This window comes from Nanorana parkeri, unplaced genomic scaffold (genome assembly GCF_000935625.1).
Source record: "Nanorana parkeri isolate BGI_ZX_2015 unplaced genomic scaffold, ASM93562v1 scaffold358, whole genome shotgun sequence".
Taxonomy (NCBI): domain Eukaryota; kingdom Metazoa; phylum Chordata; class Amphibia; order Anura; family Dicroglossidae; genus Nanorana; species Nanorana parkeri.
In genome coordinates this window covers 183,381-196,343 of record NW_017306626.1, presented here as the reverse complement: position 1 = coordinate 196,343, position 12,963 = coordinate 183,381, and the positions used below count along the sequence as shown (strand labels likewise).

General features: G+C 42.5%; 1 protein-coding gene across 1 annotated transcript in view; it reads left to right on the top strand.

Annotated features, from left to right (window-relative positions):
* The first annotated feature begins 1,269 nt into the window (after nucleotides 1–1,269).
* The window catches only part of TMEM192 (transmembrane protein 192), a 61,147-nt gene continuing 49,453 nt past the window's right edge, over nucleotides 1,270–12,963 (top strand). Inside the window, exons 1-2 of the mRNA XM_018558779.1 lie at nucleotides 1,270–1,302; nucleotides 1,379–1,420. Coding sequence (XP_018414281.1) covers nucleotides 1,270–1,302; nucleotides 1,379–1,420 — 75 coding nt within the window. The remainder of the gene's footprint in view (nucleotides 1,303–1,378; nucleotides 1,421–12,963) is intronic.

The window sequence follows — 12,963 nt, the reverse complement described above, 5'->3', positions numbered from 1 at the left end:
GCGACATGGAGCTAAGACAGCTCCATTGAATAGCATTGGCCGGCGACTTCTCGCAATATCGCGCAGCAAAAATGCACGATATTGCGGCGGAAATCGCGCTATAAATTGCTTAGTGGTAATGGGGCCTAACAGGGTTTTTCAAAAAGGGAGAAGAGTTTGGAGAATACATGAGAAGTGAACAATCTAGGACAACATAGCTATTTTGGCCTAGATTGTTTACTTCTCCAAACTCTTCACCCTTTTGTGAATAACCCTGTAAGTGTCAATTATATTGTTATAGAATTGTTAGTCACAGTATGATGTCATCATGACAATGTAAATATAAAGAGATGTGAGTATCTTTTTTTGGGGTGTGGGAGTCCATTTTGGATTGACAAACCTAGTACAATAACAGTGCATTTGGTTCACTGAGGTTTGTGTAATGAAATGCTCATGCCTCACAGTGGACTAGTGTCTAGCAGCAAGGTCCCCAAAGCACTAGAATAGCCTTATATTTCCATTGACTTTTCCAGAGATATAGAGAGCAGGCAATCAGAGACAGGTGGCAGTGGCAAGACTTACAGCATGTGAAGATGAGGTGCATGTGGGGCATGCAATGATAGTTGCTGATTACATTCTTGTAGGCATTTAATAAATCCAAGGCCATTGTAAAGTCGAATTAGTGTGAGATGGGATGATTCATAATCTCAGCCTTTATGGTATTGGAGAGACCCTGGTGATAGTAACTACAACTTGGGTCATCCTACAACATTTCCGCTGACCAATGGCAAAACTCTGCACTATATTGCTCTGATGTGTGGTGTCACTGTCTGAGGTACCTGAGACTGGACCATAATGCAGCATGCCAATGGCAGCAAAGATGGCATCTAGGTTAGCAGGCTGCATCTTAAAGTAAAAGCTTAAAGATCCAAGCCGGCTCCTTGAAGCAAGAAAATACAAATATTCAGCAATTGTGGAAATTGGCAATGTGATCACAGTCCCGGAAACTTTATTCAGAACAAATGCTTTAGATTCAGAAGGGTAAGCCACTGACTCAGTGTGAGCCCTTTGTTGAGGAGATACTCTGGTGGTTAACTGTCCCAGAATCATACACTCTAAGCACAACCCATGTTCCCCACCTTAATATATGAACCTGCCCCTATTTAAAGTGAGTCTGTCACCTAAAAAAAACCCACTACAGAAACCACCCAGCAAAAGAAGATAGGTAATACTTACCAATCCGTTACCACTCCGCCATGTGGTGAATCCTACCTTTGCTCTCTTGCTATAATGGCCTACGAATCTTCAGAATCCAAAGCACCTGTAAGTGTTCTGGACTGGTAAGTATTACTAATCTTCTTTTGCCGTTTGTGTTTTGTAAATTTTTTTTTTTTTTCAGGCCACAGAGCAGCTTTTAATATGGGCAGATTCAAATATCAAGGTTGGGAACAGGTCTGTCCCTATGAGGCAGCCTGAGGTGGTTGCCTTAGGTGGCATCTCTATGGGTCACATTGGAGGGGCAGCAGGCACACCTCCCCCCCCCCCCCCGCACGCTGTCCCCTTTCTGGCCAGAGTGTGTCAGGTTGCTAAGAGCCTTTAGCAACCTGTGACGCTCAGGCCGGCATCCCACACAGCTCACTGATGTCACTGGTTGTCAGGAGCTGAGCAGGATGCTCTGACCATGTCCTGCCGAGCTTCTGGGAACCAGTGACTTTAGTGAGATGGGTGACAGAAGACAGGTTGATCACCAGCACACAATGTAGAAACAAGAAACAATAAACCAAGTGAATGAGAAGCTTTTCTACAGTGTGTTGGTGATCAACTCTGTCTTCTGTCTGACGGTCAACCCTGGCACCTCAAGTGGAGAAAACTCTAAGGCTCCCCCCTGGTTGGTTGGTTGGTTGGTTGGGAAGCTAGATTGTGCTTGAACTGCATGACCCAATTTTAAAGACTGACAGAATTCGGAATGTGCTAAATAATTATTCCTTTGTATATGGGGAGAAGATGTTAAGGTATTAATGTGGGTGCAAGATTGCACTTTACTTGACTCCTTGCTTGGAATATTATCATCCTATGCCTGCATTAACTTTGGTGCAAGATTCACCATCCTTCACCTGCATGAACTTTTGAAATATGCCAATGGAAGACCAAACTTTCTATATTTCAGTAAGGTGTCCTTGGGGATGGGCTTTGAGTGAGGAGAAGGCCTCAGGGTATGGTGGTAGTGTGGAATATGTGTTGTCATTCTTGTCTCTTATTTGCACCTGTTTATTGAGTACTTTGCCCAAGGCAATGCTGCTCTAGTTTTTGTCCAAAACAAGGGTCACTTTTCCTGTTTGTCATTTCACCTTCATTAAGAATTCCTAGTGTCCAGATAATTATGGCCCATAAATCATGTACTGATAATGAATCCTAAATCTAAAACTGCAAACAAGTCACATATACCTTCATGTTGCCTGGGGACGGTCAACACCCCTTGTATTCTGTTAAACTATAAATTGTGAGACTAGTGCAAGAGCAATTTAGCAGAGTACTCTTGTATCCATGTGTAGCAATATGGACAACATTGCTCTATAGTCAATAAAATCACCTATTCATAAAAGAACTCAGTCTCGTCCTGGGTTGACAACAACATTATTAATATACAAACTGTTATTTCACATAAGCAATTCAAAGTAAATGTAAAGCATTTTTATTTCAGAATCAGGGTAGGTGGCTTCTTCAGTAATGTTAGTTCTTTTTTTTTTTTTAAGAGAGGCAGTGTTGGCAGCAAGTGCTCTTTTTACTCTTCCAAAAAATCTTGGCAGTACACAGTGCTTTTTCAAAATATTATTTAAAAATCAAAATAATCTAATTAATTAGCATAAAATTATAAAAACAGCGAAAATATATATGTTTTTAAATTTATGTTCTATTTATTAGAATGGTAAATATGGAATCTTCCATTCAGATTGTCATTCTTCTGTCTGCTTTCTTCTGCATAAGGGGTGTTCAATTTAGGCGGGAATAATGACTCTGTTGCAAATAAAAAAAGAAAAAGCAGCCTGCTAAAGTGCATGTCTAATACTTACCAGTCCCATTCCCAGGGAATCCAATTTCTACTTCTTGCAGATCTATGTAAAAAAGAAAGCAAAGAAAAGATGGGGCTTTTAGGGCACCAGGCGGCAAGTACCAATGAATCACAAAATTGCTTGAGTAAAAATATTATTTTATTTAGATACAAAAAGTATAAAAGAATGAAATGGCCATAAAAGCATAGGGTTAAAATCTATGATGTATCCTATTAGAAAAACCTCCAGCACCCACTCTGTTCCATGAATTAAGGCATGATAAACATGATTAAGCAACATACAGACAAGAACCCAACATTGTTTAAGATTTGAACAACGACTGATTAAATAAAGTAATACACAATACAAATATCATATGTATGGCCTTATCTGGAACCTAGAGAATGGATACTTGACAGTTTCAACGCGTTTCGCGCATTCCGCGCTTCATCGGGAATGGAGGTATTCTCATGCAGAGCTGGTGATTGCACACATGATGTAACGGCCACAAGACAAAGAGGTAAGCACCCTCAAATAATGGAAATTCAGAAAGAGCTGAAGTCACATCAATTATGGTGAGAGGGGTTAATTGATCATATAATGATGGAAAGGCAGATGCCACAGGTCCACAGATACATCTGATGTAGCCCTTAACTTTTAATCATAAGGCAAAGATGATTCCCACTTGGCCCCAGCAACATCCTTTAAGCTCGCCGCCAGTGTGTGTCCAACCGTCTCCAGCAGATCTATGCCAGCAGTTGGAGTCTTCAGTATCCCACACTTCTGTGTGTGTCAGATGCCTGTGGCCCTCGCTGCACGCTGTGGTTTGATAAAATGTGTCCCTGAATGATATGATATAATACCTGCTACAGGCTGGTCCATAGATAGCCAGCCCAGCGGTACTTAGGTGTAGATCTAGGCTTGTTCCCAGCCTTCATAACATCCAAATAAAGAAAAAAGAATTATAAGGAACAAAAACCTGTGCGATAATAAGAATACTACAAAATCAATAATATAACAATATATAGAAATGAATAAGGTCAATTCAGCAAATACATGTACTAAAAACTTAAATTAATTCAAAAATTGCTCGTTAAATTGAGAAAATAACACATGTAATAAAAACACTGCATGCATTTTGATTTGTGAATCACTGCTTTTGTGAATGATTTATTGTTCTTAAGATATACTAGCCGCAACTTTCTCTTACCTCTTAAATAAAAGAGCTGATTTACAGTTGTGAGAAATAGCTTTGCAACTTCGGCCTGAATAGAAATGATTAAATTAAAATGTAAAGATGAAATTGCATTTTATAAACCATTTCTGCAAAAATCCATAACATTCTTCCGGTTTCCAAACTCTTCTCTATTACAAGTCTTCCAAACTGTAACAACTACCATTTGCCAGATTGAGTTCTCTGCATATATTGCAAAACAAATGTATATCCGCGCTATGGTGCTCTACCCCAAAATCCTCAATAACACCCCATTGACAGCGGCAGAGATAGAGAGAAGCTATATTAACTTCTCCCACAATATATTAAACAAAAGAAACTGCGATATCTCTAATATTATAAAACTCTAAGGCCCCACACTGAGTGATTTATCGCGCGGGATCGCGGATATTTATAGCGCGATATCGCTCTCCAATGCATCTCAATGGGGCTCTGTCCGTCGCTGTCGCGGGTCGTGCGTCACTACAGCAGGACCCTTTTTGGAGCGGATTTTGCCGCGATTCTAGGTTGCTCAATGCAGCCATTTGCGCGATATCGCGCAAAATGCAAATCGTGCGACAAACGCGCGATTTGCGAATTGCTCAGTGTGAATGGGGCCTTAGTGTATATACTTAGTGACAATTATACAAAAATGTTTACTCCACCTTATATATAGTCCATATAAAAATGAAATCCTTGTGTTCACTTTCTTTGTATTACATCAGTGAGTCAAATGATCATTGCATATAAAGTTCCACAATCACTTGTGACTTCTGTGCTTCAATTCCTCGTCAATTAACCAACAGTGATCCACCTCCAGGTGCACAAACACTAGCACACTCACCAGATAATTCTGACCACCCAGGTGGTCTCTAAATGCTCTGCAAAATTCCCTGGTGTCCGATGTCTCCCTCTCCACCGAATCACCAACAGCTGAAAATGATGAGTGTGCCCGATGTCTCTCCCAAATCTCTCTTATCCGCTCAAAATAGAAAACAAAGATGGCACATAGTGTAAAACTGCTAGATGATAGTTTATTCAATAAAATCAGAACACTTACATTTAAAAGAGTTTTTCAGCGCTGTAAAAACATAAAATCGGCTTGTATGCACTCAGCTCTGTCTCCTCCACTCCATAAACTAGCGTCAGTGTGTAGTTCCTCCCCTAAGCGTTTCATCCAATGGACTTTTCTTCTCTCGAGAAAGTCCATTGGACAAAATGCGTAGGGGAGGAGCTACACACTGACGCTTGTGGAGGAGACAGAACTGAGCGCATACAAGCCACATACTGGCTAAAGTGCCAATATCACCAGTGTTGTGTCCACAATCAATTTAGGGTTCATTCATTTGCAGCAATTACATGCCTTCTGTTTCCTCAGCAGTTCATAAGCAAACCAGAGTACTGGGATGAAGACAGCAGAATATTTCAGTTGTCCAGTAATGTTCAGTAGTGTTGGGGAGAGTACACTTCCCAAATTCCTGCCAGAACTTTTTCTGTGCTTCCTCCTTCACTACAGCAGTGGTAGTGTGCGGGCAGAGGGGACAGGCATAGAAAAAAGTAGGGATGCACCGATATATCGGCCGTCGAAACATTTCGGCCGAAAATTGCACTTTTGGCTAAATGCCAAAAGTGCAATTTTCCTGCCAATACATTAGCGCATCCGTGATTTCTTTCCTCCCAGCTGAGCGCTGCTCTGTGTCCCAGCGGGGAGGAGAGAAAGTGACAGCCGGCCTAGCGCTGCGGGACAAGAGCACTGTGAGCGGCCGGTGTCTCTCCTCCCACACCGCTAGGCCGCCTATCACAGTCCGGCAGAGTGGTGTGGGGGTGGAGACAGCCAGCGTTGTCACGGGAGGCTGGGCTCTCCTCTGTAAATATTTAAAAAAATTTAAATAAAAACATTTTCGGTATCGGTTTCGGCCTGACAATTTTTTCTATTTTGTTTTTTTTTCGGTTTTTAAATTTCTATTTCGGTGCACCTCTAGAAAAAAGTAGTGGCAGGAGATCGCTTTTACCATTCATCCATTTTTCCCTTCATCAACAGCTGGACTACACCAGGCTTACACTTACCCATCATGTGCAGTAGAAGCACCAGGATTCAGAGGACCAGCAACATTGTGGTATTGTGCAAAAGCTGCGCACATGTGGTAGCATCTTTAAGATAACCCACAACTGTGGGAGTTTATACGTGGGAACAACACTACACTATTAAATGACAGCCACTATAAAACATGCACCTGGTATCACTACCATTTTAGGTTATCCTGAAGATGATATTGTGCATGTGTGGTTGTGGAGCCATTTTCTGTGCATGCATGGAATTGGCATACTGTTATGCTAACCCAAGGCATCTAGGTAAGGGAACAGGGTCCATATTGGAACGGGGGGAAACAGGTGCACAGTATTGATGTCCAGGTTCCAGACACATAATCTGCCATTGCTACAGAAGCAAAGTGCTGTCTTAAAGAAGTCCTACTTTAACAAAAGAAAAATAAATAATTATCACCATCAGCTAAATGGTAGAACTCTATGGCTAAATTGAAGGAATAAAACAGCAAATGCAGTTAGAAAATTCCAGACTACAGGGTGTGCCCCGATGATGTACTAGATGGAAGTGAATCATTCCCTGGCTCCGCACCCTGACAACTCTATGCTTTGCTGGGTCTGGTGCTGTGTTAAGCCTGCCTCCTGGCAACCAGCTTGACTCCTCTGCTTTCTTTGGACTTTGTCTCCCTTAAATCATGTTGGTGGAGGCAAACTGAGTGTATTTGGAGCATAAGCTGTGTCTGCTCTGCCTTGGAGGATGAGGTTGCAAAAAGGTATATGACTAAAAGCACTAATGGGGCTGCGGCTGGGAAGTAATGTGTGCTGTGTCCCAGCTTTCTTCTTCTGCTGTGTACTCTGCTGCTTATCCAGCGTGTGCTGTAAAGTCCAGCTTTGGGCCAGCAAATATTAATAAATAAATTGAATGGAATTTGAAAATCAGTTGCATTAAAATCTTATCAGAATAGATGGAATTCCAGAAAGAACTGAAGGGGTCAATGTAATGGAGTATATTGAGAAATGGCTTTTCTCTGTGTTTAGGAAGGACGCATTTTCCTATGTGTTTGCAGTGGCCATAGTTCATCATGTTCTGACCCATTTTCCTCTTTTCATCTGGAGATATACCAAGGTCAATCTTAACAAGATTAATCCATTTTCAGGACAGAGAAGTTGAAGGAAAATTGCCTTGAGGATATTACAATAAATGGTGCAAAGGTATCGTTAATTGGCTCCTGTCTAAATTGGCCCTCGTATGTATGCATGTGAGATAGGGATCTTAGAATGTAAGCTCCTTAAGGGCAGGGACTGATGTAAATGTACAACTATGTAAAGCGCTGCGTAATTTGTCTGCACTATATAAATACCTGTTATAATAATAATTATATCCAGATTTTTCTGCCGAAGTGCAAAGAAAATGGGCAGTTTTTAGGAGTTTGCTGAAGTTGAAGTGCTTTATGCCATGTATTATACTGCACTGATAAGACTTGTTGCTAGGGGAGAAACTCACTTTTTGGATGCACAAGCTGATGCAGCATCATGGATTGATAAGAATGAAAAACATTTCACAAAACAACTTTTGCAGTATTTCACAATGTATATATGAATATTTTAAACAGTTTCTTTGGTGTGGTAGTGTAATTATAACTTAAAATAACACTGCCACATCAGTGAAGCTGGGGAAAGTGGGGTTACAGAGTGGATGCAGTGCTGGTTGTGTGAGTGCACAGTGTGGGTGCACAGAGTGTATGGGCCCTGTGGCTGGGCACACTAAGTGTGTGAACGCTTTTGATGGTGAGTGGGTAGGGGCAGAGAGTGTGTGTGGGCGCTGTAGGTGCAGAGAGTGGGTGGGCACTGTGAGCGCACAGTGTGTGTGTGGGCGCTGTGGGTACAGAGAATGTGGGCGCACACAGAGTGAGTGGGCGCTGTTGGTGCAGAGAGTGGGTGGGCACTGTTGGCGCACAGTGTGTATGTGGGCGTGCACAAAGTGTGCGGGCACTGTTAGTGCAGAGAGCGCATGGGCCTTGTGGGCGCACAGACTGAAAAACATTTGGGAGCTGTGGGTGCAGAGTGTGCGTGGGCGCTGTGGGTGCACATCTTCACACCTCTCTTCACACATTCTCTGCTTCCTCTACTCCAGCACTACTCTGGGACCAGCCCCCCTTGCCTTAGAGTGGGGATTTGCAAATTAATGAACCATGATGGGATTTGCATTTGAATGAACTGCCTCTGCATTCACCTGCAAATCACATCACGGTTCAATAATATGCAAATCCTGCAATTTCCATACGAATACAGGTGAAACTCGAATAATTAGAATATCGTGCAAAGTTCATTTATTTCACTAATGCAACTTAAAAGGTGAAACTAATATATGATCTCTCTGCAGAGAGAAAAAAAAAAAAAAAGGAATTTATTTTGCAATGATACTTACCACTCCAGTCTCTGCTCCACATCATGCTCTGCTCTGCTCCACTTCCTCGCTCCTTGCGTGCAGCCCGCCAATGCTTCAGCTCCGCCTCCTGAGGAGAACAAAATCCCTCCTATCACTACGCAGGAAGGTACTAAGTAGCTGTTACTGTATAGGAGGGGCTGGGCCATACCAAGGAGTTGTGTTTATTACACTATAGAGCAAAAACTCCTTGGTTGTGGCCTGGGCCCCCCCAGGCTGCCTGAGACCCCCCAGGCTACCTGAGACCCTTGCATATGTAACGGCGATACCCCACTGATGGTGGCCCTGAGGGTCCCCTCACTCATAAAATCTTAACCCCTCTCTGCCCAGAGAGGAATGGAACCGTGCACACAGGTGGCAACCCTCCACTCCGCGACCCACTTTTGGGTTGCGGTCCATAGTTAAGAACCAGGGCTCTAGAGAAAAAAATGGATTCCCCATGGTCCCTGTGTGTGTTGTAAAGTAGTCACCGCTCCAAGCTCACTCCCATGATGGACTACAATCTCATGTTTAGTTTACTAATTTGTATTGAGATTGTAGTCCATCACAGGAGCGAGCTTGGAGTGGTGGCTACTTTACAACGCACACAGGGACCGTGAAGAATAAATGTAGCCACCCTCCAGAAGGAAGGACAGCATGAATTCATAGATGATTTGAGGACCTACAGCCGAGTGATGCACAAATAAGATTTTTGTTAATAGTTAAAGTGACATTAAACCCTCAGATTTTTTAACATAAAACAATACTGTAATGTATGCCTTACTGTAATCCATGGTTGTTTCCCTTCTCTTTGCTGCTCTTCCTTTTAAATCTGTATCTCTTCTCATGCTTGGGGAGAACTTCCCTTTGCAGCTGAGTGCCTCTTCCTGTAGTGCTGGCTCAGGTTGCAAACCTACACACAGACACCATGTATCCATTTCAGAGACAAGGCAGTCTGCTGCAAAACAGAAATTCTGCCCAGCATGAGAAGAGATACGGATTTAAAAGGAAGAGCAGCAAAGAGAAGGGAAACAACCATGGATTACAGTAAGGCGCACATTACAGTATTGGTTTATGTTAAAAAATCTGAGGGTTTAATGTCACTTTAAGGTGCTTGAGTGTATTTTTAAGGCTTAACTCCTGAGTTTTGTGTCACTTTAAAATGCTTATAGCTCAATATGCAGGATTTGTAATTTGTGGAGTAAACTTTATCCTCAGCAGAACAGCGTTTTGTATGCCAAACTCATTCATGAAAGTAGAAACAGGTAAATCAGAAGTTGGTAACTTACTCCTAACATGAAGCCCTCACATGTAGCATTCATTAAAAATATAGTCATATATTATCTCCAGCATCACAATGATATTCCCAGCATTATACCAACATCCACAACCACCAACTCCATAACACGTTTCAACAATATCATATTTCTAAGTCCCACAGTAAAGGCGTGTGTCAATTAACTTTGGTTGGTGTCCGAGCTGCTTCTGTCCCTATTCAAGATTATGGACAAGCAAAAGCAGCTTAAGGGCCGTTGCAAGCCTGGGCGATCCGTGACTGTGCGGCAATCGTGAACGATACCACGCGGAGTCGCCCACCACCGACGATCGGCTGTGGGTGCCATTATTTTCTAATAGCACCACAGTTGCGGCGGGTGGATTGCGCAGTTTCCCACCGCGATTCCGGCCGTGCATCCGAACACAATCGCAGCTAAAACAGCCGCCCGTCATGTAACGCAAAAGAAAAGGTACATGTACCTTTTTTCTGCGATTGCCACATGGATGTACCCCATTGAAATTAATAATAGTGACATTTCAATAATGTTCTAACAAAAAAGAAAGTGCAATGTGGCTCGATTGAGCACATTGGCATTGTCCGGGCACACACACAACAGCAGCCATGTGGTTTGTGACAGTTAAGACTGCGGCTGAGCGTGACTGCTGGTGTGAACAAGCCCTCAATGTAGATGTGATTGTACTTCAGTCGGTTAGGTCCAGGTCATTGTGGCCCATGTGTGTAGCACGCTGCTAGTACTCCTACCCTTTATTTTGCCAGAACAGAGGTGCCAATTCTAGTTCTGTGGACAGATGCATGCATGCTGCACTTCTCTGTTACTGTGCACATGGTCCTCTTTGCAGCTGCACATCCCTTATCTGGGTTACTGTTATCTAAAAGGGGTCATGTCTTCTTTATGTAACCTACAGTGATCAGATCAGCTCCTCTGGGTGTTACTGCAGAACTCACTGAGGGGTTTCTGTACATTTCCTCTGCAGCCTGTACGGATCATGTGCCGTGAAGGACGAGCTGCCTGGGACAGGAAATAGACAAGGAAGAGGAGGGCTGACAGTCTGACACCGCTTGTCACACTGTGAGCCCAACACAAGGATGGAGGGGAGCCGCAGGCTGCTGCTAGATGTAAGTAAACGTAGGTAATGTGGAGTAACACCGGGACAACATGCCGGCCTCAGTGCTGACGTATTGCTGCTTGCAGAGATTCTCTTATATGAGAAGTGTAGGGATATACTGTGTGTATTATGTGATCGGAGGCTTGTGTATAGTGCTATTGCTACGATTCCTCCGGATAGTGCAGATGTCAGTTCTAACTTGTAATGATTGGGAACGTTCATCAATGTTGGCCGCTTCCTACTGTGTGTAGCCGAGGCCATTGTTGTCATCATGTGACCGGGCCGGTCACATGACTGCTGTTGCCTCTATGAGCACACAGGGCCAGGCTGCTTTGCAGACAGCTCTGCATTGTTCACAATAAAAGTTTTATATGATTTATTTCATCACAATTGTTTTATGGATTGTGGCCCACCGATTTGAATGTGTATAAACTTGAGTGCATGTGTTCACCTCATACCTGTAAGGGGGTTATCTGCTGTTGATGTGATGACAGTGCTTCTGCCTATCATCGCTTTACAGTGACACTAAACTCAGAAGTTAAATCTTCAAAAATGCATTCAGGTACCCTAACCAGGGCAACCATCAGACATTTTGGGGCCCCTTACACGGGTTTAGGCCGGGGCCCCCTACACCGCCACCACATTGATCAAGTCACACTGTTATTGTTATACATTTACAGGGATCTCAAGTCTCCCTGATGTTCAGGGAGTCTCCCGCTATTGGATAGCGGCTCCCTGACGTCCGCGAGAGAGGCATTTTCTCCCTGAAAGGTTTACTCTGAGTAAACCTTTCCAGTAAGATATCCGTGGGTAAGGTTTCAGAGTGAGGCTTGCCACCTGGAGGAAGGTCATGTGATCTCTAGAGTAGCCTCAGAACGAGAACAAGCTACTTGCTGCACAGAGAGGGCGGACATAGACCACTATTGAGAGCAGGTACAGGCACTGCTGCAGGGTTGAGAGAGTGCTGTTAACCCTTTGTGGATAATATAGAATCAATTATATGTCCTGGTTGTCTAGTTATAGAGAACATTTATTTCATTTGCTGCCCATAGCAACTAGTCAACTGTGTATCAGGGACTTTACTCCTCATCTTTTTTTTAAAAAGGTCTTGGGCTGTCTAATAAATTGTGACCTTTACACTGACAGATACTTGAACATCAATTCACAAATCTGATGTATATATAAATAAATATATAATATTGTATTATTGGTATATGGATTTTATTTTACTGTGTGTGTATGTCTCACCAGTCAGTCAAAAATTTCACCAGTCAGCATGATCTGACTATAGCCTTGCAATATATGTTAAAAATTTTTGGGGACAGATAGAGCTTTGTTTTGTGACCCCACGGGGGGTTATTTTTTTAAACTATATATAATGAAAAAAGTACCATAAATGTAAAAAAAAAAAAAAGTTTTCCTAAATATCATAAAACATTTATTCTTACCCATATTTTTAGTAAAACATAAAAGTCGGGGGTTACGTCGGATAAATAGACACCAAACATGTCAAGCCTTAAAATTGCGTGCGCCCGCAAAATCACAAAAAACGCCCATAGGCGACGATTAAAATGCTTTTACCGCTCATCGGTTTAGTATTATTAGTGATTAATTGCTCTCACTCCGACGTTTGCGGCGATATGTAACATGTGCTGCACAATAGGCGCAATCGTCGTTTTCGCACGTAGGCGCACCCGACGCATATCTGCGTGTGTATGTGGGGGGCAGGGACCTAAAAAACATGTTTTCTTTTTTCTTTTCTTTTTTTATGCTTCTTTATTTTTTTTTATGATTCTTTAATTTTTGTTTTACTTTTTTTTTTTTTACACACATCTTTATTGCTATTACAC